The 25,962-nt window shown below is 31.4% G+C and overlaps 3 protein-coding genes, 1 long non-coding RNA gene and 1 other non-coding gene across 5 annotated transcripts; all 5 read left to right on the forward strand.

Annotated features, from left to right (window-relative positions):
* Positions 1-2,501: 2,501 nt before the first annotated feature.
* On the forward strand, positions 2,502-3,938 carry LOC107888370 (uncharacterized). The gene is made up of 2 exons (XR_001681357.2): positions 2,502-3,250; positions 3,368-3,938. It is a non-coding gene; the product is annotated as an uncharacterized lncRNA (long non-coding RNA).
* Positions 3,939-7,389: 3,451 nt separating this feature from the next.
* LOC107888371 (uncharacterized protein At2g24330) lies at positions 7,390-11,685 on the forward strand. Its single transcript, XM_016812458.2, has 6 exons — positions 7,390-7,596; positions 7,703-7,970; positions 8,247-8,391; positions 10,040-10,149; positions 10,652-11,072; positions 11,213-11,685. The coding sequence occupies exons 2-6, from the start codon at positions 7,716-7,718 to the stop codon at positions 11,473-11,475; spliced, it is 1,194 nt and encodes a 397-aa protein (XP_016667947.2). The 5' UTR covers positions 7,390-7,596; positions 7,703-7,715; the 3' UTR covers positions 11,476-11,685.
* A 707-nt stretch (positions 11,686-12,392) lies between these two features.
* LOC107888372 (uncharacterized) lies at positions 12,393-15,094 on the forward strand. Its single transcript, XM_016812459.2, has 3 exons — positions 12,393-13,824; positions 13,907-14,177; positions 14,605-15,094. Exons 1-3 carry the CDS (start codon positions 12,907-12,909, stop codon positions 14,742-14,744), a joined length of 1,329 nt encoding a protein of 442 aa, XP_016667948.2. The 5' UTR covers positions 12,393-12,906; the 3' UTR covers positions 14,745-15,094.
* A 2,670-nt stretch (positions 15,095-17,764) lies between these two features.
* Positions 17,765-20,622, forward strand: LOC107888373 (proteasome subunit beta type-6). Its single transcript, XM_016812460.2, has 8 exons — positions 17,765-18,060; positions 18,156-18,232; positions 18,370-18,425; positions 18,826-18,898; positions 19,271-19,382; positions 19,867-19,940; positions 20,053-20,127; positions 20,256-20,622. The coding sequence occupies exons 1-8, from the start codon at positions 17,952-17,954 to the stop codon at positions 20,385-20,387; spliced, it is 708 nt and encodes a 235-aa protein (XP_016667949.1). The 5' UTR covers positions 17,765-17,951; the 3' UTR covers positions 20,388-20,622.
* A 1,432-nt stretch (positions 20,623-22,054) lies between these two features.
* LOC121226054 (small nucleolar RNA snoR77) lies at positions 22,055-22,192 on the forward strand. The gene has a single exon (XR_005923951.1). It is a non-coding gene; the product is annotated as a small nucleolar RNA snoR77 (small nucleolar RNA).
* Positions 22,193-25,962: the final 3,770 nt, after the last annotated feature.

The raw sequence follows: 25,962 nt of genomic DNA on the forward strand, positions 1-25,962 counted from the left end.
TAACTTTCAGTTGATTCAAATATTAATCTATACGATAATTCATTCCAATTTAGTAGTTTCAATTACCTTATAACATCTTATTCTATGCATATGACATTTTAATTTCATGTTTCATAAATTCCATAAAGTTTCACATTTTATTCAATTTAGTCCATAAAACCGAAACAATCATAACTTTCACATTTGAGCTTCGTTTTACGATCTGATTTCAATTACATCCTTCTATGACTCTCTAAAATTCATTAAAATAGAAATTTCACACCACTATTACACTTTTTACACTTTAGTCCTTTTTAAAAAAAACAATAATTTCACTTTTCAAATTAGTCATTTTTCATCTATACACTTGAAATCTAACCATTTAACATAAAAATTCACAAAAACAACAATGGAAGCTTTTAAAAACTTTAATAGTTTTTTAAACTAACACATGAGTTTGCTAAATCGAGCTTCAATGATCACAAAAATATAAAATTTATGAAAAACTAGCTTGAACACACTTACCATACAAGGGCCAAACTTTGAAAGTTTTTGAAGCTTTTATCCTTCTTCAATGGAGGAAAATTCAGTGGAGAATATGGGAGTGAAGTTATTCTCTTTCTTTCCACTTTAGTTTTCTTTTATTAATGTTTGAAGTTCAATAAATTGACTTTAATTTTTAACAAACAATGCTAAAAATTATGTTCTAACCGTCCATGCTATTACATTATGGCCTAATTTCCATTTTAAACCTTGAAAATTTTCTATTTAAGCCTTTTAACTAGTAAAAATCAACAACGATTAACTTTTACATTTTTTATGATTTAATCCTTGTATCTTAATTACTAACCGGTTAATAAAATTACTGAATCAAAATTCAATATAACATTATAATATACTTGTAAATATTAAATAATAATATTTATGGACTCGATCATTAACGGGGTTCCCAAAACCACCATTTTCGATACCACTAACAAACAGGTTGTTACATATTCTATTGGAATCAAGCTTTAGCTTGATTTTATCTCTCTTCCAACTTTTATTTTCTTGAATCTAAATTGATAGTCTTACTCTTTATAGTCTTCTTATTATTTTTCTCTCTTGGTGGTAAATTAATATTCTTACTCTTTATAGTCTTCTTATTATTTTTCTCTCTTGGTGGTTATAAAAACTCCTTTGCTTTCTAGGTGAAAATGATTAATTTTGATAGAAAATACCAAATTGCAAATAAAGCAAAACTTTCTTTTCTTAAAGAATGGTGGACATAAGCTTGAAAAAAGATGAGAAATTTCCATCTGCTTTTCTTTTTATTTTCTTAACTATTAATTAAATAATAAAATATCTTATATTAAAATAATAATAAAATAATCTTAACCAATAAAAATCTAACACCAATTTCATGAGAATTATCTTATTTGAGAAATGACTACTTTACCCTTCAACATTCACTACAATTCATTCATTGAATTGTTACTTAATTTGATAAAATTATGATTTAGTCCTTCATATTTCTCCACTATTCAAATTGGTACATGCACACCGGTTTCATCTAATAAGAAATTGGGTTATTTTCACTTTTGGTCCTCAAATTTCTCCTATTTATGCTTCAACCCTCAAATTTTGAATAAATGTACTTGAACCTTGAAACTTTTTATATTTTTACGATTTAGTCCTTACTTTAATTTAGTGTACCACAACATACTTCTCGATTCAACTTTTTTTTTATACTCTTCAACCTTCTCATTTATCACTTTCATTTCCTTATTTTATTTTATCGAAACATCAATTATACACAATCTTGATTTATTACTGTTTTTAAAGTCTAAAAATTTTAAAGGTGTTACAAAGTGTCTTTCAAGCATGTCCACCGAGAGATGAAATGGCAAAGTTGCTGCATGGAGATGATTTTGAACTGCATCGGTTTAACTCTCTTGTTCCTCAACTGATCAACGTTTTTGAAAAACCAATATATATTTCAATTATTTGATTTTTTTAAATAAATTCATTAGAATGAAATGTTGTTGTTTAAGCGTGAGTAATTTCTAAAAATGTTTAGGATCACTCATAGTAATTCTATTATTTATAATTTTTTCTACTCATAATTTACTTTAAAAATATTGCTAAAATAATAAAATCGATTTTGTAGGACACAATTTTAAGATTATATTCCAAATCCTTGCGACCTCTCCATTGCGATTATCATCCTCTTCGATTCCGAGTTTAGCATTGTTTTTGAGAAGTGTTGTAGAAAAATATTTTTAAGAAGTAATTTTGAAAAGTTTAGTTTAAGATCTATGTGTTCAATATTGCTGTCAAAAAATACATTTGAAAAATAAAATATCTATTTTAGACATAGTGTTATAAAATAACAAATATGTATTTAAATAATATTCAAATTAGTTTTTTTTTTTGAAAAATCGACTGGATTAACACCTTAAAATTAAAACAAAAACGTCTCTTGGGTCGAACCCAATAAACAAAACCTAAGAAACAAAACCAGCAAAAGCAGGCTTACATCAATTTAGCCCACCTTAAGTAAAATAATAAAATAAACAAATTCAAAATTCCAGTTGATCGGTCAGTTGTCTTCATAAATCCATCTGCCTTTTCCTCTGCCCATGACAACTGAAAAGTAAAAGCAAATCCTTTCAAATCTTTTACTTATCAGATTACTTTTACAAACAGCATCCTCCCTTTCATTTCAATCGTCATTTCTTGATGCCAAAAGCCAAAATCTTATCCCCTTTCCTTTCTACTCTGGATTACCCAAACAGCTTGGCTCCGAGTCTTCACCAATCGATCTTAAGGTCTCTCCCTCTAGGTACTGTTCCACTCCCGTTTGAATGTTCTTTTTGCTAGTCTGTGTGCTTCAATATTTTCAGACCTTGAGTTGAAGTAAAATCTGATTTTGTGGAATAAATCTTTGAAGCTTTGAATATCGCTGATAATTGCTCCTATTTCTGATCTGTCCCGGTTTCCACATTGACATTTTGTTATCACTGTTTTTGAATCTCCTATTATATCCAAAGTATAATATTCCAACTGGATCCCTAACCTTGTTGCTTGAAATCCTGCATATGCTTCCGCCGCAAACGGAGATGCAACATTGTCATGAAGGATCGATTTTGCTCCAACGATTCTGCCCGCCTCATTTTTAACAATAAGACCTGACGCAGGTCTGTGGTTTTGTGAATCAAACGCTGCATCGAAAAAGATGGCCTTATTCGCCCTTTGTATCCACTGTCTAGGCCTTGTACTGGTTGCCAAAGTGAGTACCCTTTCTTTAACACCTTCTAGTTCTGAAATATAACTTTGAATTTGCTTCGATATATCCCAACTGGTACTATATTTTCCTTCATATATAAACTTATTTCTGCTTGTCCAGATTCCCCATAGCCCGCAGCAAAATCCCATGCACTGTTCATTTGTCCCTTTGCTGAATACCCAGATAAGCCAACTCCATATATCACCATGATTGTCATTAAGTACCCAAGAAAAGTTCAAATGACTCCATATTTCTTTTGCTATAGGACACATTTGGAAGACGTGGATGCTATCTTCTTCGCCCTGGCTACATCTCAAACAACGGACCTCAGTCATTACTCTTCTCGATTTTAGATTAGAGAAAGTGGATATGTAATTCCACGTTATTCTCCATACTGTAATTTTAATTTTTGAGGGCAACTGTAGATTCCATAATTTCTTGTAGAAATTTTTTGTATCAGTCTGTAAATAAGCATTAGGCTCCCCTCTCTAATAGTTTATAAGCGCTTCTAACTGAAAAGACTCCAGTAGCCTCCCCTCTCCATACTTGGATGTCTTCTTGGGCAGTCTTTGAAAGTGGAATCCGCAGAATCTTCTTTGCGATATCTGTATTAAAGGTATTGACAATCAAGTCTCTTTTCCATGTTCTACTCTCTGCATTGATTAAGTCGGCCACTACTCTGATACTTTCACTTCTGCTGTTATTCTGTAATCTATCTTCTGCTGTTATGCTGTTTTTTTTTCAAATTAGTTAATATTACGATATTTTAGAAAGAATGTAAAAAAATATTTTATTATAAATTGTTGTTAATATTTTAATATATGAAATATAAAATTTAAATATTTTAAAGTAATTAATATTAATTATTTATAAAATTTAATTCGAATATATAAATTATATTTTAAATGTTAAAATATAATGAATAAAAATTAAAATATATAATATTATATTTTACATTTGGATTTAAAAGTATTTTTAACTCCAAAAGTTATTTATTTAGGGCTAGTTTAGAAATACACTTTTGAGAATGCTTCAGAAAAAAAAAAAACTCTTGGATCAATTTTTGGCTTAAGAATTACTTTTTCTCTCAAAAGCAGCTTGTTATTTTAAAAGTTTTTTTTTTCTTTTTTTAATTCCATGGTCTCAGTCTTTATTCTTGAATATGTTGATGTATTCTTTTTTTTTTTGGGGGGGGAGGGGGAACAAAATGGGTATCATACCAGTAAAGATTTATCCACCAAACACATAAGCTAGGAGATAGGTAAAAGAAAAAAAAAAGTTAAATTGCTCTAAAAAAAATACAAGGACTGACTAAATAAATTGACCTAAAAATTTTGTCTAATATGATGATTTAACGTGACATGTCAGTTTATCGTTACACCGTTAATGATTTTTAACGGTTTAGTGATCAAAATATTATAAATTGATAACATCAGTGATCATTTCATAACAAATTAAAGTTTAGTGATTAAAATACAATTTTAACCATACATAAAGTGACTATTATGTAGTTTGCCCAAATTTATATAAAGTAACATTTTGAATATAATTATGTTAAAGAAAAACAAAAAAAAAATCTAAAAAGCCCTTAAAAAAAATTCCATACTATCATTAGGAAAAATATGCACTCAATTAAGTCTTCTCAACGAAAAAATAACAATTAGACTATTTCATTAACAAAAATCATTAGTTGACTAATTTAGCTATTAATAACATTAACATATTAACACGTGTCATGTCATGCGGACGAGTTATTGACGTCCATATCAGCGTATATTTAAAAAGAAAAAATACTAATAAAACAATCACAAATGGAATAAAAATTTTAAATAATTGAATAGAAAATATTAGGATTAAATCTTAAAAATTCTCAATATTTTTTTTATCTTTTTAATAACTATTTTATATCTTTTACCATTTTTAATGATTTTTAAATTATCATTTATAATATTCAAATTTTACATTTAGAATGAGCTTAAACAAATAGTTGTCCACATTCAAAATGATTCTGGATGTGTAAGATAGAAAATTCTTTATAATTTTTAGGATTTTTATAAATTTGTTTATAACTTTTAAAAAATATATTTTTTTAACATATGTTGACATGACATGCCACGTAGGCAATTTGTCCATGTGACATGCCACGTGTCAACTCCATCAACCCATCAACGATTATTTTGTCATTCGAAATCAATTGGCCGTATTTTTTTTCCAAGACTTTGCTTTTTAGAGTAGAGAAAAAAATTAGAAATATAAAAAATTGAAGGGGTAGAAAAATAAAAATATGAAAACTATAATTTTTCTTCCATTAAGTGTGCTTTGTATGAAATATGAAAAATAAAATAAAATAAAAAGTATTTTTTTTTACCTGATAAAATTGAAAACAAAAGAAAAGAAAATAAAATAAAATATTTGAATAATATATAATTATAAACTAGCATACACTTTTCTTTCATTTTCTCCTTTTTTTTCAAGGTGTGCTTGATCAATGGAAATGCGGGGGGAACGGGAGGATGAAGTGAAAATAAAATAAAATTTAAGAGTGTTTGGTAAGTAAAAAAAGTAATATTAAATTATATTAAACACGGAGGCGATTCTGGGGGTTGGCAAGGGCTCTGGCCCCTTTAAAATAAAAAATTGTCATTCAAACCCTTTAAAATTTTTAAAATTTTTTAAAATTTTAAATTAGTAAAGGTAAAATTACACTTACACCCCCTTAAAATTATAAAAATTAAATTTAATTCTTTAAAAATGATAAAGATATAAACTATAAAAAATTAAAATTTCATACATCCCCTACAAAAATTATTCTGTCTTCGTCTCTAATTAAACATTTATTAAATTTAACACGTTTTTATTTATTAAAATTTTTAACTTTCAAAATTCTCATATGCACAAGCTTTTAAATATTTAGCTTTGACATGCATGCATAAGATTATGACCCAATTGCTAGTTATAATTAATTTCTCTCATTATTATACCAATAAAAATATTTTTTTATATATTATACTTGTTACAATTTAATTTTTTTATTTTAATGGAAAAAAGAAGAGAGAGTATAATAGTTTTCTTATTCACAAAAAAAATAATTTGTGAGAAAACATGTCATAGTTAACATTTTTGAAGTCAAATTTTGTACACTTTGACCTCAATTATTTTAAATAATTTAATTAATTAAATATTTCCTTATATCTATAACGGATTTAAAAAAAAAGGGTCAAAGTTGAAAACTTTTTACCACTAAATATAAAAACTTTGACAATTTTAATGTGAAAAATGTCCTAAAGTTTTTCTTTTTTTTTTTGTCAAAGTAGGTATCTAAAGTTTGATTTTGTTACCATTTTAAATACCAACAGTTTAACTCTTGTTAAAAAAACCTCTGAACTAATTAAATTATGACACATGTAATTTTTAATTAAATAAAATATTTAAAATTAAAATTAAGTAAAATTAAAGAAATAAAAAACAAAAAATTAATGGCAAAGAATATGATAATTTATTTTAATATCGAAAATGTGGGTTTATTTTAATGGAAGAAATTTGTTTATAAAGAAGAAGATGGAGATGAAGATGGAAGGAGAAAGATTGAAGGATGATATTGTTATTTCAATTTTAAATATTTTTATTTAATTAAAAATACCACATGTTATATTTTAATTGGTTTAGAGGTTTTTCTTTTTTTTTTTACCGAGAGTTAACAATTGGTAAAACTCTAGGTGCTTATTTTGACCCCAAAAGAACTTTAGATATCTAAATACAAAGAGTTGCATGGTTTGAATACCTATTTTTCATATAAATCTTCTATAAATTGAATATTTTTACTTTTGAGATTTTAAAATTAAAATTTAATTATTAATTTTGTTAATTTTTTTGTTAAATTTATTAGCATGACATTTTGAAATTAAAAAAAAAATATTCAGATAGTCATATAATAATATTTTTTTGTGATAAACCTAAATTTAATAGAATTTTTTTAATAACGATCATAATTGGACTTATATTTTTAAATTAAAAAAATAGCATTAAATGAAACTTTTTTATTTTTTTTAAAAAAGAGGGACTTAATTAAAAAAAGAACAGAGAAACTGATTTCTAAATGCATGTAAAGGATAGGGGCTTAGAATACATTTTAGCCATATTATTTTTATAGCACTTTGTAGAAAAGGAATAAAAAAGAAAAAGAGATTAATTGGGAGCGAAGAAAAGAAGAATTAGGAGGAAGAAGAGGAAGAAAAAGATCAGATCTGCAATTTTTATTTTCAACTATTGTAGATTTATACTTATGTATATATATCTCTCATAATAATAAAGGCAAATACTACCAAAGGGAAGGAGAGGAGAATTTCCAGGTATCTCTTCCTACTTGAATTTAAAATGAAATGAATTTCCAGGTTTTTCGTACAATGAAGTAACATTATTTCTTTGTGTATGATTGATTGATTTGTGTTTGAAAAGGCGACAGCGAGCGATGGCGGAGGACAAAGGCGTTTCCGACGGTGAAAGCAAAGAATCGAGTCCGCCGCCGCCGGTAGTCAAGAAGAAAGGCAAGGGAGTCCTCTCCCGTATTTGGCATGCAATTTTTGGTAGTAGCGGGGACAATTTCGAAAAGAGGCTTGAACATATTACCAAGGAAGAGAAGGCTGTTGTCGCGCGAATTAAAAGAAGATCCCAGGCTTGGAGGACAATAATTAGGCATCTCATTGTATTTTCTGTCGTTTTGGAGGTATCCACTATTTCATCTTTTTTGTCTCTATGTCAGTCTGCAACTCATTGCTCAACTTTATTATTTTATTTAATTTGACATGTATGTACTATCTATCTTTTATTCCGAAAAGCTCGTGAAAGGTATCATTAGTGATTTGGTTCTCTGTCAGAAGTGCTGCCCAAATGGCCTTTTCTTATTTATTTAACTTTAGGGGGAAAAAAGAGATGGAAATTGTGAAACTTCTTGTAATATCTGTCTTCCTTTTCAAAGAACTCTCTTCTTGTCAATTTACAGGTTATTGCAGTTGCTTATGCCATTATGATGACAAGATCCGAGGATTTAGATTGGAAGATGAGGGCATTTAGGGTTTCCCCGATGTTCCTTTTGCCTGTTATTTCTTCCGTTGTTTATTCTGCAGTTGTAAAAATCACAAGGATGTGTAAGTAACTTAATATCTTACAGAATTTTCATCATGTTAAAGTTTAGATTAGTTTTGTGTATATTTTGTTGCTTATGATGTTAAATGGTAGTAGGTGTTGGATATTTACAACTGGGGTGAACCCACATAATAGGGTTAGTGACCTTGCACCTATACCCAAATTAGAAAAATACAAGGATTCCTCTCTTCCCACCTAAAGGAAATGAAAGGGTATAGACACTTCAAACTTGCTGATTTGCTGCATATCATGGCTGATATGCTATTGTGAATTAAGGTTTTGTTGGTTAGATAGATTATAACATTGGCAATAATACTGTGTAGGGTATTGTGCATGGATATATACCTAGCCTGGAGAAGTTCTAACCTTCTCTTATTGGAAATATCCCTATGACTTCTCTTATTGGAAAGTTTGCTATATATTTTGCTGTTCTCATGCTTTACACTTGCATGCTGGAAATGGCTTTAATTTTTTGTTTTACATATTATAACTTATTTCTTTTATCTATTAGATTTGTGTCATGTTAATTGATGCATGAGGTTTGCCTTTGGAGGTTTTAACTTCTTTAAAAGTGGTTAGAGAGGTATATATGATAGGAGTTAAAAACCTTAAGGTTGTTAGTACGAAGTGTGTTCCTAAACTGCATGAGTTGGTTCAACTATATATATAATTTGAGAAAATTAAAGTTGAGAATTACAGGATTGATCTGATAGGCAATTTGAAACTGTAAGACAGTATGTTTATTGAGTATTGAACATTAACATCATTTACAGTCTTGAGCAATTAGTTTGAATGCCCCTAATATTTAACATTCCACCTTTCTGAGCTGAAAACTTAAATGGGGATTTAAATTGTGATCAACATCATTTTCAGTCTTTAACAATTAGTCTGAATGCCCTTAATATTTAAAATTCTACCTTTTTGAGCTGACAACTCAATTGGAGATTTAAAGTGCAATCAAGATTGCATTTTTGGTCACATTGCATTTATCTTGATTGAGTCTGTAGCGCATCTATCATGGTCTTTACGGTTACTACAGTTGAAATTCTCCCCTCCCCCTCCAAATTTATCCACAACTTATTGTAAAACATAGCAATTATAGTTATAAGAATAGAAACTCTTTAAATCTTAGTGCAATTCCAAGTTAGGGAATGCTCTCTCTGATTTAAACGCTAATGATGACTAGTAATCCTAGCCACTAATCTAAATGTTTGATAATTAATAATGACTAAGACAAATAATAAAATAACACAATAGTAAAATAGCATGATGTAGCAGCTCTTGTGTCACTAATATTTCATTTGATCCAGAATCCTTATAGTGCATTTCCATGTTAGGCAAACCTCTCTTTGATTGAAGCGCAAAGAGTTCTTAATTCTGTTACTGAGCTTGTCATTTTAGGCAAAGCTGTCTCTGATTGACAACATATGTAGCGTTCCATAGTTATTTTATATTTCATCTTTTACTTATTTCTTTACGTAGGGTTGTATTATTTGAAAGAAGTTTGTACCCTGGAAGTTGAACTGTGCAGATGATAACATACTAAACCGTACAATGATGATATATCAATATTTTGATCTAACAAGTTTATACTATTTGTGGTTTCTTAAACTGTGTGTAATCTTGTTAATTTGTGATTTTATCTTATAGGTGACCAGAGGGACCAGAAAACTCTAGAAAATCTTCGTGCTGAAAGGCGAGCAAAAATTGATGAACTTAAGGAGAAGACAAATTATTACATTACACAACAGCTTATTCAGGTAATTTAGAAAACTAGTAATTGGTTTCCTAAAATGTCTTTTTAAGCCCTCTGGCTGAATTCTACCTGAACTTTCTTCTTCTATTACTGCCATGAAATAGAAGGCATTAGGTAAAACCTCCCTGGTACATATTGTTGCAAAAAGTATTTCCTAGTGTAAGCCACCTTTTGGATTGGTAGAAGAAGAGCTATTTGACTAGGTTGAAGGTATTTTTTAGAGCCTTATTTTGAATAATTGTGGAAAGAAACTGTTATTGGCATTGCTTGCAGAATCACTTTGGGATAATTATTGCTTATATAAGGTATTCTGCTTTGCATGATCGTTTTGAAAAAGTTGTCACTAAAGTAAAATGTAAGCAAAAGCCTGGTTTGAAAATGAAGACAATGGACAAATTTTAGGTTTCTAGTTTTTGTTTATTTGCTCATGAGCTAGATCATTGAGTAATTTTTTGAATGCATGATATTATTTACAAATTAAACTTATTTAAAGTACTCTGATGCAGAGATATGATCCTGATCCAGCAGTAAAGGCTGCTGCTGCAACTATCCTTGCATCTAAGTTGGGTGCAGATTCAGGTTTTAAATTCTATCTTGAAGATGAATCTAAGCTTGATGTCCTAGGGGGGAGGAGCAACGATGTTGAGATAGTGCCTTCAAGTGGACTTCGAAAAAGAAAGCACAGTAGATCCAATAGTACGGGAAGCACTCCATTGGTGCATTCTAATGAAGGATCACCACCTCATCCTGTAGGGAATGAGGGTCCTCAAGCTTCTGAGCATGATCGACTGGTTGTTGATCATTACCATCCACAGGGACCTTCCGTACAGGATGGGGGATGGCTTGCTCGAATTGCTGCCTTGCTTGTAGGGGAAGATCCAACACAATCATATGCACTTATATGTGGCAATTGCCACAGGCACAACGGTTAGTGGCATTAGTTTTGCAGTTATATCTTCAAATCCTGATTTGACACAATTTCACACACGTACACTGTGGATATCTGGTGTTTTCTTTCATAGGAATATTAAGCTTCAAACTGTATTTCCTTTGGGGGTTTTGTTCAGGACTTGCTAGGAAGGAGGATTTCCCATATATAACTTATTACTGCCCGCACTGCCAAGCCCTGAATAAGCCAAAACAACCGGAAGAGCATGTTTCTAGATCTAGCCCCATCATGGACCCCTTGCATTCAGGAGTTGGCGATGCAGTAAAAAGTTCAAGTGGTAGCATGGCTGAGGATATACTCAGGAGCTCCAGCCCTGTGATATCTGTATCTGAGATTGAGAAAGTGACGGAAAAAGTAGAGTCAAGTGGTGTGGTTGGATAAAATGCATTCTTACATGGAGCAATGAAATCGATTATGGTGTTCTATAAAGATCTCATATGTTGCCTGTAGGTAAACTATAGGAACGCTTGAGCTCTGGATTTTTGCAGCAGTTTTGATTCTTGTTGGTTGTTTTGACTAAACATTCAGATGTCTTACTAGGAACTTATGATTATACACACATTGATATAGAAGATAGATATAATTGTTACATTTTACTCTTACAATATGATTAGTTGCATTCCAGGAATCTTTCCTTTTACTTGATAAAAACAAATCATTTGAGAATATGGATAGACCAAAATCTTTAGTAGGAAATAAATACATTTTCTCTTTGTAGTCTTGTTGAGAATAGGTAATTTGGGTGTTCGAACCAATATCCTTAACTCTAAACAAGCAAAGTTTATATTATATTTTAAGAGGAAGGGAAAGAGGTATCATAGATATCTACTCCTAAACAACATACCAATACTTAAAGCTCACATACATACGAGTTAATAAACTAAATAGTGTATTATTTTATTGATGGAAGGTGTATGTTTTCTTTTATAATTGGAATATTGGAGGGGAGGAAATGGTTAGATTTAAACTCATGCCATTTAAGTAATCTCGGATAATAATAATATCTTGAAAATGCATTGCAATTGAATTGTGGTTATTTTATCAATTATATTAATATTTAACAGAAAAATTGGATGAAATTTATAAATAATAAATTAATTTATGTATCAATTTTTTTAATAAAAAACATAAAATCCAATATAACACAAAGTAGAAATTACTCCATAGTATACAGCAAAACAGTGTACAGAGGAAATGAATGAATGAAATGTAGACAACTTTGATGACAAGTGGATGCACTGATAGCACACAAAATGAAATTGTGGGAAGCAATCACACCACCTGGTGTGGTCTTCATTTTCCTTCCGGAAACCACCCCTCCCTACCTTTTCCTTTTTTTTTCTTTCACGTGCAATCAATGTCAGCCTTGCCATTGGCCTCTCTACTGCAGCTGCTGCCGCCATCCTACACCTTTTCATTTCTACTATTATTTTCTTTCCCATTGGTCCACTGTATCAACTTCTTTTATTAACACAAACATCTTCAGGTATAGCTTCAAATAACTCTCAAACTCACGGGCCAAATTTTGCTCATTGCTGCGATACGATGCCACTGCCAATATATAGGTTTTTGTATTGCCATCGCAAACCATCCTTCCTATAGTTTTCCCTTTTTGGCCAAAACTATCCTTCCTGCTTAATTAATGCTGTTAAACAAGTTGCTTTCTTCATAACCAAAAAAGCTTCCTTCCATCACAGGCTCCTTGACCTTGAGCTTGAGGTTGAGCTTCACCCTGCCATCAACCCTTCATTTCACACAACTAATACATATATCTATAGTATAATTAATTTCCCTATGTGTAATTAAAAGCAAATGAAAACAAATGATATCATGAACGGCTGCAAGTCCGATTTCGACCACGGCGACGACACCGACTATTTTAATGAACCTTTGCTACTCCGACCATCATATGCTAGATCAACGTCCTTGCTTTGCGACGAGCTACGCAGCTTCAGAATAAGCCTCCGTTGGTGTGCACTAGATCACTCTTCCAGCACAGGCAAATTCGTTTCCTATCTCACCTTCATCCTCCTCGCCGTTTTCGTCCCCATCATAAGCTCCCTTCCCGTTTGGTTCCAAGACCTGTCCATCGCATTTCCTACTGAAACCACCGCCTTCAATCTCCTGGTTCAATTCCCCGAATCAGCCTTAGCTTTCTTGGGATTTTTCACACTGTCCTGTTTCTTCAGAAGATACGGGTTGAGGCAGCTCTTGTTCCTCGACGCCTTACAGCAAGATACGACGTTCGTAAGACGTGGATATACGAGGGAGCTGGACAAGGCGTTTCGTTACCTGGCGTGCATACTCTTACCCTCTTTCTTCGTTGAAGTTGTTCATAAGATCATCTTCTTCTCCACCGTGAAGATATCGTTGCCTTATGTTAGCTCCGGGTTCCCATTGAACTCCATCGCGTTTGTGTTGGTGTTGGGGTCGTGGGTTTATAGGACCGGCGTGTTCCTCCTCGTCTGCGTGCTGTTTCGGTTGACTTGTGAGCTACAGATACTGAGATTCCAAGGTCTCCACAAGATGTTCGAAGGGTGTGGGTCTGATGGTGGCGATATATTTCAAGAGCATGTTAGGATCAGGAAACAGTTGGCCATCACCAGCCATAGGTATCGTTTCTTCATTATTGCCTCCTTAGTCGTCATCACTGCTAGCCAGTTCGCAGCTTTGTTGATGGTTTTGGCTTCAAAATCAGATAAAAATTTCTTCAATTCTGGTGATCTACTGGTAAGCACCTTAACTTGCACTATTCTTGGAAATTTGATATAATTTTTCACTGATGAATTAATACTGTGTGTGGGTGATGAAGGTTTGTTCAACGGTTCAGCTGAGTGGCTTCTTCTTGTGCTTGTTGGGTGCGGCAAGAATCACACATAGAGCCCAAGGAATGGCAGCCGTAGCTAGTAGATGGCATATGAGTATGACATGCGCAATGGCCGGAGTAGAGCAAGGGAAACAAGAAGACGACGGCTTCCTACCCGTATCTACGTGCAATGAAACTGATTCCGATGACTCATCCGATATGTTCATCAGCTTTTCCGCACAACATCCATCCAACTTTCAAACAAGACAAGCTTTAGGTCAGTTTTTATCTATACCTAGTTTCATGGAGAGATATATATATATAGGGTTAATTTCGCCAAAAGTACCCAAATTCTCTTCCCAAATTTAAATTCATCTCTTAAGTTTAAAACATTCTAATTAAATCTTCAAAGTTGATCTGTATCATATCAATCAAGTCCTTTCATCAATTTAGCCATTAATTTAGGTATTAAATGCCAGTTTGGACTACCGTGGAGCACTTTTAAAACTTGTAAATTAAACTATAAACACATTTATACCTACTATATTCATAAATTGAATCTAAAGTATTAAAAAGTAAACAATGTCAATACATTTAGGACTTGTTTATACAGTAAATATGCATGTGTTTACAATTTAATCACGTGTTTACATGGAATATTATGTTATTACTTGCTAGTTATTGTTGGATTTGTATGCATGCAGTGTCGTATTTGCAACATAACAACAAGGGGATAACGCTGTTTGGGTATGCACTGGATCGAGGATTGCTTCACACTCTCTTTGCATTTGAGTTCTCTTTGGTGATGTGGATTCTCAGTAAGGTTGTTGTTTTGAACGACTGATAACCCTAAATTTAAAATAAAATTAAGGACTGAGCTGAAATTTTATTATATTATGTTTAATAGTGGGGTTCATCAGTTTTACATGTGTGTACTAAACAAGTTTCAATTATTTTCGTCTTCACCCAAAGCTGAAAAGTGAAATTACAAGGAAATTAAACGACCCATTCACCTTTCGCTTGCATGCATTATTCAATTCTTGTGGATGGAAGAGAAGATTTTGGGAATTTTGAGATTTTAAATTTAAAATTCATGAGATTGATTGTTTTAATGAATTGCCATGTAATGAAATTCTCGTATATTTTGATTGTTGCTACTTGTATATATATCTAAAAGTTTCTAAGTTGATATAATGCTTAGTGTTACCCATAACTCATCCCAACCCTTAAATAGGAGGATAACGCGTTTCAGCAAGCTCGAATCCACATCCTCCTGTATTGGTAACAATAATATTCAATTGACTTGCTACTTGTATAGTTTGTTACAAGCACTTCGACTTTTTTTACATGAACTAAGAGTAAAGTAGTTTGTTAGGATCGTCCCGATTAAGCAACAAACAAATAAAAATAGTAGAAGAAATTGAGAAGTTGAATACACAAATTTAACGGGGAAAAATCTCTCCTAAGAGGATAAAAAATCACGGGCGAAGATAATTTTACTATAATGACAAAAGAACGAAGAGTACAAAAAGATGGAGATAAAAAATTAAACCCCGAAAACTCGAAAACAAAGAACCCTGAAAACGTAAACACAAAATTCTCTAAATGTGTTATGCGTTCTAATCTAATGAGTTTTTTTTTAAGATTGTAAAAGAGTCTATTTATAGGCTAAATTCATATGTCAAATAATAATAAAATAATCTAAACTAATCAGTGTTTGATTGAAACAAATAAATAGAGTTTAACTAGAATATTATTTCTCAAATTTAACTGAAATAGGAGTCATACTTAACAAATTTCTACCTTTACTCATACTTTTTAATGGAGTGAAATTAGATTTTTGCTCAAATCATTTTTCAATTTTGGTTTGACCCTTGTAAGAGACTTTTAAGAATAAATTTTAAATGCACTTAATTGGTAAAGGTATCCATGAATGGTCATTCGATTCTATAATTATTTGCAAGCAATTTTTTAAAGAAATCTACAAAAAGTTGCATATTTGAAGTGTTAAGTAGTTATAGTTTTGTGAAAAACATTGGCTGAGAAGATGGCAAGCACGTACCTTGCATATTGCGGAACACAAATTATACATGGGTTGAATAGAATTGTAGGGCTAGAATCTGAAACTTGAAGTTTGAGCCTTAATAAGTAGATTAATCCAAGGTTTGCACTAGAGGTGCTCATTGGCCGGGCGGCCCGGCCCGACCCGATGGCCCGCCCAAAATATGGGAGGGTTTGGGTAAAAATATAGGCTTGAAATATGGGCTTGGGCAAAAAAAGAGCACCACTTTTTTGGCCCGGGCCCGGCCTGGCCCGATATAATAAATATATTTATTTTTTAAAATTTTTTTAATTTTAAAATATTTTTAAAATACTTTTTTTTATTATTTTTTAATTTTAAAATATTTTTAAAATACTTTTTTTAATTTTTAAAATAAATTTTTTGGTATTTATTAAAAAAATAGGCCGGGCCCGGGCTTATATTTTTTTCTCGGGCCGGGTTTGGGCAAAATTTCAAGCCCATATTTCGAGCCGGGCCGAGCTCGGACCGAAAATTTTTATGGGCCCAGCCCTAACCGGGCCCATGAGCACCTCTAGTTTGCACTGGTGGCAACTTAAACTTCAATTTATTGCTTTTATCAATTAATGAAATATTATATATATATTAGGTTAAATGTACATTTGCCACTTAAACTTGAAGGTTGAGATTGATATCTAAGAGTCTTTTTTTTTGTTCAATTAGGTATCTAAATTTGAGCTCAAGGTTCAATTTGATACTTAACTCGTGAGAAACCATTTTTCCTCTGAATCCATCCATTTTAGAGTTGGCCATGGGTTACCCCAAACCAAGTTGTGGCTCAAATCCCGAAAAAATTTCAAGCTTGACCCAAAAAGCCTATTTCACTATTTAAGATACCAATAAAAAATAAATCTTATATTAATATTTCACTATTTCACTTTGGGCTTGAGCTCTATCTCCTTTACCTTGAGTTAATTTTTTAGTTACCATTTGTCATTGACATACATTATAATTCCATTACATTAAGTTGTGTAGTCGACTTAATGAAATGTCTATGTTAATTGACTGCCCATCAATAAAAAGAAGACACATATTCTATGATTGTCTCTCGTAAACACCCCTCTAGACCTATAAGATAACACTACCTTTGCACTATCTATTGCTTTTCTTCAACCCCTTATATATAGTACCTCCTCTTTCTCTTACATCACTAGAGATCGCAAAAAAAACCTAAATCCAACAGGTTCTAATCAACCCAATCCATTAAGGTCAAATTTTTTAAAAAAATAAATTAGGTTCGGGTGGGTTGGATCGGGTAAAATTATAAAAATAATTAGGTCGGGGTCGAGTTTGAGGTAAAATTGTTTCGTCTAGGGATATTTACAAAAATACCTCTAGTATATACTTATATTAAAATTTTACTTTTAATAAATAAATATATAAATAAAAATAAATTAATATACTAAACTAAAAAAATTATTCTTATTTACTTCAAAATAACAAATAAAAAAATTAAATTAAATTTGGAGTACAGTCAAGTCTTCGGGTTTGTGGCGAATTTTTTTCTTTTAAGAGTCAGGGTCAAATAAGGGTTGGGCAAGCAAAAATTGACCCCAACTTACCTAGTTACCATCCCTATTTACCACCAATAATTTTCGATCTTTCTTGTGAATTACGAATGTAATGCACAGATAGACATGAATAATAAAAATATAAATTTTTAAAAATTACAATGAAGTATATAAATTAAGAAATTATAATTAAACATTTCAAAAAATATAATTAAAAATAATAATAAAAAACTAGCTAAAAAATTAATATATATATATATTATATAAAGAAGCAAAATAGACTTGAGAAACAAGTCAGGCAGTGAGGTTCGGTTAGGCCTGTATAAAAGAAAAAGGATTTCTCTTTCCTAGTCTTGTGTTGCGCTGTGGTTGAAGAAAGGTCTCATAACATTTGAAGCCAAGCAAAGTTCAGATTAGGATTTAGGGTTTTCTGTTTTCTTTTCTTTTTGTGAAAGGCAAAATGGATCTGGATATGAACGTGAACGCCCCTCACTCAATGGGCACAACAATCATCGGAGTCACCTACAATGGCGGTGTCGTCCTCGGCGCCGACTCTCGTACCAGCACCGGTATTCTCTTTCTTCCTTTTCCTTCTTTATTACTTTTATTATTAGGGATTTGAATCTATAAATAATGATTTTTTTGGTTTAATTTAATCGATTAGGGATGTATGTTGCTAATCGGGCATCTGACAAAATTACACAGCTCACGGATAACGTCTACGTTTGCCGTTCTGGATCCGTAATTTACTTTACAACTCAATCTCACTATATAATTTAATTTTCGCCTACTTTGTTTTTTTTCTTCTTACTTTCTGCCGAAATCAAATTATGTGATTCTTTGGATATGATTGAAAAAAATGATTGTGTTGTTTGCAGGCTGCTGATTCTCAGATTGTTTCTGACTACGTCCGTTATTTCCTTCATCAACATACGTTAGTGCTTTCTTATATCTCTCTATTTTGCTTTTCAATAAAATTTGGTTTCCGTGTTAGGCTTTTACACATCCGTTTATGCCATTATACCAAGTCAATGCTAGAATTTCAAGAGTCTTGGATGTTTTGGAATCTTCATTGATAGAAGAATGCCCTGACTTTATTCTAGTTTTTCACCTGCCGGCATAACTCTTACTGATTAGCTTCAGCATTTTGCAACTCTCAATCCTTTTGTGTTACATTTACGTGATCGGTGCATTCTTGGTTGTATTATTCTATGTGCAATTCTTATTGCCACTCTTCATGAAATTGCTTTGAGTTTCAACTTTCTAGCATGACTATTTCATTTTTTTTGAAGTTTTTTTTCATCTATTCTTTTTGTTTTCCCCTGCACGAACAGGATACAACTTGGGCAGCCTGCAACTGTCAAAGTTGCTGCTAACCTTATCAGGCTACTATCCTACAATAACAAGGTTTGAGCTTGCCACTGAGAAAGTTGCCCGACACTTTTGTCAATATTTTTCTTCTTTTTTCTTTTTAATTGCATGGGATATTTAGGGGATGTGCACCATTGTATATCTATGTACAGTTTGAAAGTTAAATCTACCATCCCTTAAGTTTGTGAGAAAGTCATCATTGTCGTTTCCCTTTATGGCAAATGTTTTTGGTTAAGTTTTAAGAACTATTTATTTTGGAATGCATCAGCATGTACACTTACTGAAATATACTTTAGTTTTTCTTATTTGTCTGTATGATATATATTTCTAGGAGCAAGTGATCAATTTTTTTTTCCAGTTATAAATCACATTCATATTCTGAACTCAGTTTTATAATCTTATTATCAGAACATGCTTCAAACTGGTCTTATTGTTGGAGGGTGGGATAAGTATGAAGGTGGTAAAATATATGGAATTCCACTTGGTGGAACACTGATTGAGCAGCCTTTTGCTATTGGAGGTATATTGTTCTGTTCATTTTTCATTTTGAATTGTTTTGCGGAGTGCTATGGAAATGCTAACTAGCATTGTTCTAGTAGATATGCATGTTTATATAGACTTTGACATTTATATAGTCTTGTTTAGTCCTACCCATTTATTTGCATATTGCTCAGACTGTTGGTTGCCCTCTTTTTAGTTTTTACCTTAATTCAGCTAATAAATTTGGTGTTAACTTGAGGATGTTCAATGTATTCATCTAACCTTGAGAGTTAACTGATATAATTGTTCCAAGTAATTTAAGATCAGAGCAAAATATCTGATTAGGTAACTGATGAAAGTAGATGTAATTATTCTTTTACAAAGTTCAAGATCATTTGTTTTCTACTATTGGCAACCCAAAGGATTTGGAGTTCGGTTAAAAATATTATGGGACCATTAACTAGTGATATGGTAGTACTTATGCAGAAAAATGGTTCTTATTTGATTTGACATAAATTGCACAGGATCTGGCTCCAGTTACCTATATGGGTTTTTTGATCAGGCGTGGAAGGAAGGAATGACAAAGGAGGAAGCTGAGGTACATCTGTTTTAGTCAAGATTGAAAAAAGATTTTTTTTTTTTATGTTTTATTTTAAAAAAGAAAGGTTTACATATACTTCTATTAATTCTTTTATGAAATTTCATTGCAGCAACTAGTGGTCAAGGCAGTGTCGCTCGCCATTGCTCGTGATGGTGCTAGTGGAGGTGTTGTTCGCACTGTTGTTGTAAGATATTTTGCACATACTTTGTAATAAATATTTCTTAAATGTGTAGTTTGAATTCATTGTTTCAGTTGACTGTGTAGTTTGAATTCAGAGTTGTATTTAACCTTGTTGTGTTTGTGGTGTTGAAGATCAACTCCGACGGAGTGACAAGGAACTTCTACCCTGGTGATAAACTTCAATTGTGGCACGACGAATTGGAGCCGCAGCATTCGTTATTGGATATACTGAACGCTCCTAGTCCTGAACCGATGAACATTTAATCAATGGGAGTCAGCTGCCTTTTCAGTAATCAAATGGGAGTCACCTGACTTTCTAGTTTTAGGTTGTATTCAGCTGAAGGGCTTGTTCTTACTGCGTTTATTTTCTAAAGCTGGAAGTTTTATGTTTAGTTGTTGTTAAAAACATATTATCTATTTCATTTTCTGTTTGTGTTGTGGCTTGGAGACGAACGGGAATTCAGCTTCATTTGAATGGGCACTAAAACTATTTGTGTCATGGTTTCCGTGTTCGGATGTTATGGTATGCTGTATCCTATCCTGTATTTAACAGGCAACGCTTGCTTGTGAGCTGAGTTACTTTAGTATAACGATGAAACTAATGATCTTTTGGGGTGTAAGTCGTCAAATGCATCCACCGCAGTTCACAGCCAAAACGAAAGAAGGAATCTCATGCGCAATGGAAATGTTACACGGTGAAGGAGAATTGAAATCGCTTAATACATCCCGAACATACCCCTCTTTTTTATCCACTATAATTTTATTCGACCAAAATATGCTTTAACTTTGAATTTCAACATAAATTAAGTAAATAAAATTTCATGAACGTTAATAAAATCATGAAATTCCAAGTGCTTGTATTTTCTTTTACGTTTAATATTTGGTAAGTGTTTACTATGCTTGAGTTAAAGTTTTGTGAGTTAAAAATGGTAAAAACAACTCCCCAATCTCTCTCAAATTTGATATTTAAGTAAATTGGTCCCTGTGAAAATTTTGACCAATTTAATTTCAAAAGTAAGCAACTAAGGATAATTAATTATAATATTTTTCTGTTAAATTTTGTTTGGTATGATAACCAATTAGCCCTTAATGTTTATATATTCTTTATAAATGTTGACAAAATGTATAAATATTATAGGCTAAATTTGTTAAATAGGATCAAATTTGTTAAATAGTGTGTAAATATTATAGGCTAAATTTGTTAAATCAAGACTAAATTGCATGTGTAAATTTTCAAGGTTAAATTTGGTATTATGTCAATAAGAAAATGTAAATTTTACGAAAAACACTAACATCGTAATGAATTGTTTTTAGTTGCTCACATTCAAAACTGATAGAAATTAAATTATTATTATTTTTAAATTATTATTATTATCAAAATTGAGAAGGTTAATAGAGATTTTTTACGGTTAAAAATTTGTATAATGAATATTTTGACATATCAAACAATCTAAGATATTGAAACTGCGTTGGGCTTAATAATTGAAAATCATAAAAGGCCCAGCTGCTAATACTTCAGTGGACTAATGGATTATAATTATAGACTCTAGAGGGCAGAAAGGGTTTTGCCTCTGCAGGCCGGCTATATATATAAATCATCCTCCGTTTCTCACTTCGTTGAGCCGCGTTAGGGTTTGCAAGTTTCTCTCTGTCAACATAGACGAAGGAAAACCCTAGCCGCTTCTTTCTTTCTTTGCTCTCTCTTTTGCTTTATTTTTTTGCAAATTGAAAACGGGGCTGGAGTTTGGCTCCTTGGCTAAATCATTACCTTCCAAGGAGATGAATGCAGCTCCCAATATCAAATCCCTTCAACCTTGTTCCCAAGTTTCGCTGTGATAGGGGATCTATCTAGCGGATTTAATTGGGCGAGGTTGGGACATTTATTTATTTTATTAAAAATAAGAGAAAGTGGAGATTGCGAGCAGTAATTCAGGCAGCCTACTTGCCTTAAATCGCCATGGCAATGCGGGTGTTAAACTGCTCGTATAGTAAATACTGCTTTTGCTCTTCAGTCTTGCTGAGATTCATTTATTGTTCATTGAAGCTGGACTAGTAAGCCTAAGCACATTTCTTTTTATCTCTTAATTCTTGTTTAATTAAAATTTTAGAAGGTGATAAAATTTTCAAAACTCTGCTCCTCTTGACGAACGAGAATGATTGATGATCATATTAAAAATAACAGTCAGAGATGAGTAAGAAAGGTATCGAATTTGTTCAATTGGTATAATTTATTAAAACTAAATAATATAGCAGACCTATATACGATAATTATAACTGATCTAAAGTGCAAAATAAGTATAAAACTGAAGTCTAAAAGAGTAGAAGTGTAGATACAGAACTAAATACCATTAACACTTACAATGGAAGCTTCAAAGATTATATAGAATAGAACTGTTAAATGCAGTGATGAGATACGAGACTGCCTATTCCAATGGCCCATTCCAAGGATTAGCTGTGGAGTGAGTTGTGCCCGGACAGGGCTCGATCAAAATTTTATGCCTTGTTTGTTAAGCTCGAGCTTGACTAAACTTAATCATGGGTCGGGCTACCTGGCTTAGCCCAAAGGTCTACGTGAAATGTGAGAGAGATTGGGTAAAAATATAAATCTGAAAAATAAGCTTGGACAAAAAAAAGCCTATTTCAAAAATAGGCCGAGGCCCGAATTCACTAAAAGACAAAAAAAATATTTTTTGTTTTTGTTTTTAATGTTATTTTCTTGTTGTTTCTTTTCTATTTTTGCTACTATTTTACTATTATGTTGTTACTATTTTATTGTTATTGTTTGAATATTTTATAAAACTTATTTTATTGTTAATTTTGTTATTATTTTAGAGTCATTTGCTTGTTAAGTTATTTATCTTAGTGTTATTTAAGTTTACATATTTTTTAAAATTTATTTTCAATTTGTTAGGAAATATTTATTTTGATATATTATATATACTTAAAAATTATATAAAAATAATATAAAAAATTAATACGGGCGGGTAGGGTTGGGCCTGGGCTTAGTAAATGGGCTTAAATTTTTAGTTGAGCCTGGTCAGCCCATAAGCACCTCTAAGCCTGACTTATCTAAAAAATGGGTTTAACTTTTTGTTCAAACCTGACTTGAATAAAAATGTTAAACCACAGGCTTGGTCCAACTCGGCTATTTTAATTTTTTTATATAAATATAATGTATTATAAAAACTAAATAATTAAAAAAATATGTACACAACACTAAGATAGATGCAATTTAATAAGCAAATGTTTTTAAAATAGTAATAAAATTAATAATAAAATAAGAGTTACATAATATCTATACAATAGCAATAAAATAATAACAATATAATAGTGAAATTGTAACAAAATACTGAAATAATAAGAAGAAAATATCAACAAAATAGTAAAAAACAATTACAAGAAAACAAAGTAGCAATTTTTTTTTTTGTAAATTCGAGCTAGGTTTGGGGTCAAAAAAGCATTACTCGAGGTTTGGGCCTTTTTTTAAATTAAGCTTATTTTTTGTCCAAACATATTTTTTGTGCCTATATTTTCATCTAAATCCTCACTTTACGGGCGAGCATTCGGGCCTGCTTGGGTGATCTGATTCATGGACAAGTCTACTGCAAGGTTCATATTATATATACGAAAATGGACATGGACAAAAAATAATGCATGTTTAAGATTTTTTTTTTATTTGGGTCAAGCTTGGCTTGGCTCAAATAAGTTTTGCTGTCCTTTCGGCTACTGATTTGTTTTTATTTTGCTATTATATTATTTTTAATATTTAAATATTGTATAACTTTTGTTTTATCGTTAATTATTTTAATATTTTTAATATATTTGATGCATTATATCTTTTAAATTTATTTTTATATAAAAATAATAATCTAAAAAAATTAATATGAATAGGTCGGATTAAACTCATATTTAGCATTTTTAATCTGAATCCAATTTAAATATGATTTTAAACTATTTTTCAACTCAAACCAATCTTGAACCTAAAAAATACATCTAAAATTTTGTATTCACTTAGCCTGAACGTTACTTTGCCCTACCTATAATCAAGTATAAGTTTTATGCTCTCTACCAAATATCAAACATTCAAGTTTCTTTTGAAATACGGTCATGCGAGCTTGGACAAGCATTGTCATTTGTATTCATATCATTGGGTTGGGTTACCAAGAGAAGTCTCTTCAGTGTTTTCATCTCTAAACTTTTTTGCAGTTGGAGTGTGTTCCCGAAGGTAAATCTTTTCTTCCAAGTCCCTGCAGAGGACTCTGAGCAGTTTGGAAGCTTCGAAAGTTGCGCCTTAACCCTAACAGTACATTTGGTTCACTGTAATGAAATAGAGCTGTAATCAGTAATTTAACTGTTTGGTTGAATGGAATGGAATAGAGCTATAATAGTATTCTTGTGTTTGGTTGAATGTAATGATGTTGTAATAGCATAAGAAAAAAAAACTAAAATGACTAAAATACCTTTAACTGATTTTTTTTAAGTAGATGATTATTTTTATTGTTATTGTTATTAAATTTTAATACGATTATTATTGAAAATAATTTAATAAAAATAATAAATAATTTAACCATATTTTAACATTATTATTATTAAATATAATTTAATAACATTCTTAATATAATTATTATATGAATTAAAAAATTAAAATATATAATACTATAAAAAAATATAATCTACTTTATTATTTTTAAACTGCAATACATATTTAATGTACTAAAATATCATTAATGAAACAAATAATTTAATTATTCTACAATAAAAAAATAAAATATTAGAAGTAATAAATAACTTGAGAATTATATTAAGAATGTTATTAAATTATATTTAATAAGATTATTAAGATTATTTAAAAGTAAATAATCCTAATTATGTGTAGACCTGTCCATGGGCCGGGCCGGGCCCAAAATTTTTTTTGGTCCACCTCCTAGGCCTGGGCCCAGCCCAGCCCAAAATATGGGCCTGAAATTTTGCCCAGGCCCGGCCTGAGAAAAATATCATAAGCCCGGCCCGGCCCGACCCGGCCCATTTTAAAAATAAACATTAAAAAATTATTTTAAAAGTATTTTAAAATTAAAAATTAAAAATATATATTTATTCTATTCGGGTCAGGCCGGGCCGGGCCGGGCTCGGGCCAAAAATGTAGTGCTCGAGGCCCAGCCCCTTTTTTAAACGAGCCTCATTTTTTTGCCCAAGCCCATATTTTTACCCGAACCCTCCCATATTTCGGGCGGGCCGTCAGGCCGATCCATGGACAGGTTTAATTATGTGCATAAGGTTAAAATACTTTTAACCTTATTCAATAATAATAATAATAAGATTATTAAGATTATTTAAAAGTAAATAATGTTAATGGATTAGATTTATTAAGATGTTTATTAATTATGTTTGTTTATATATTGCATGGATGTTATTTAACATAATGCTAAACAAAAGTATTACTTAACATAACAATGGAAGATAGGTAGAGGCAGGCCAAGGTTTCTGGTTTGCCTTGAAACATAACAATGGAAGTTAGGCAACCACATAAGCTGAAAAAAAGAAAAGAAAAAAGCCAATGGATGAACTGGAAATTAGGCAATCAAACACCCCCTATCCGTATCCGTTGTCAGAATAGGGCACGAGACATTACCGGAGTTTACTGAACATTTTCAATAATTCTGAATCATTTAGTATTCATATTCTGAAAATAATCATAACGTCCCTCTATTGGGCTCTCGAAGCCCAAAACATTTATTAGGAACCTACTGGGATTAAATCGGAATCATAGAGAATTTTTCGCAGAATCCTAAATATATATATATAGATTTTAGAATTTTTTTTATTTCCGAATTAGGTGCAG

This window comes from Gossypium hirsutum, chromosome D13 (genome assembly GCF_007990345.1).
Source record: "Gossypium hirsutum isolate 1008001.06 chromosome D13, Gossypium_hirsutum_v2.1, whole genome shotgun sequence".
Classification (NCBI taxonomy): domain Eukaryota; kingdom Viridiplantae; phylum Streptophyta; class Magnoliopsida; order Malvales; family Malvaceae; genus Gossypium; species Gossypium hirsutum.

Bases quoted from the DNA above. Each gene is read 5' to 3' on its own strand.
- LOC107888371 (XM_016812458.2), top strand. From the start codon at position 7,716: ATGGCGGAGGACAAAGGCGTTTCCGACGGTGAAAGCAAAGAATCGAGT. The intron at 8,392-10,039 runs GTAAGTAACTTA...TTTATCTTATAG, and splicing joins TGTAAAAATCACAAGGATGT to GTGACCAGAGGGACCAGAAA. The intron at 11,073-11,212 runs GTTAGTGGCATT...GGTTTTGTTCAG, and splicing joins CAATTGCCACAGGCACAACG to GACTTGCTAGGAAGGAGGAT.
- LOC107888372 (XM_016812459.2), top strand. From the start codon at position 12,907: ATGAAAACAAATGATATCATGAACGGCTGCAAGTCCGATTTCGACCAC. The intron at 13,825-13,906 runs GTAAGCACCTTA...TGGGTGATGAAG, and splicing joins TCAATTCTGGTGATCTACTG to GTTTGTTCAACGGTTCAGCT. The intron at 14,178-14,604 runs GTCAGTTTTTAT...GTATGCATGCAG, and splicing joins TCAAACAAGACAAGCTTTAG to TGTCGTATTTGCAACATAAC.
- LOC107888373 (XM_016812460.2), top strand. From the start codon at position 17,952: ATGGATCTGGATATGAACGTGAACGCCCCTCACTCAATGGGCACAACA. The intron at 18,233-18,369 runs GTAATTTACTTT...TGTTGTTTGCAG, and splicing joins ACGTTTGCCGTTCTGGATCC to GCTGCTGATTCTCAGATTGT. The intron at 18,899-19,270 runs GTTTGAGCTTGC...TCTTATTATCAG, and splicing joins TACTATCCTACAATAACAAG to AACATGCTTCAAACTGGTCT.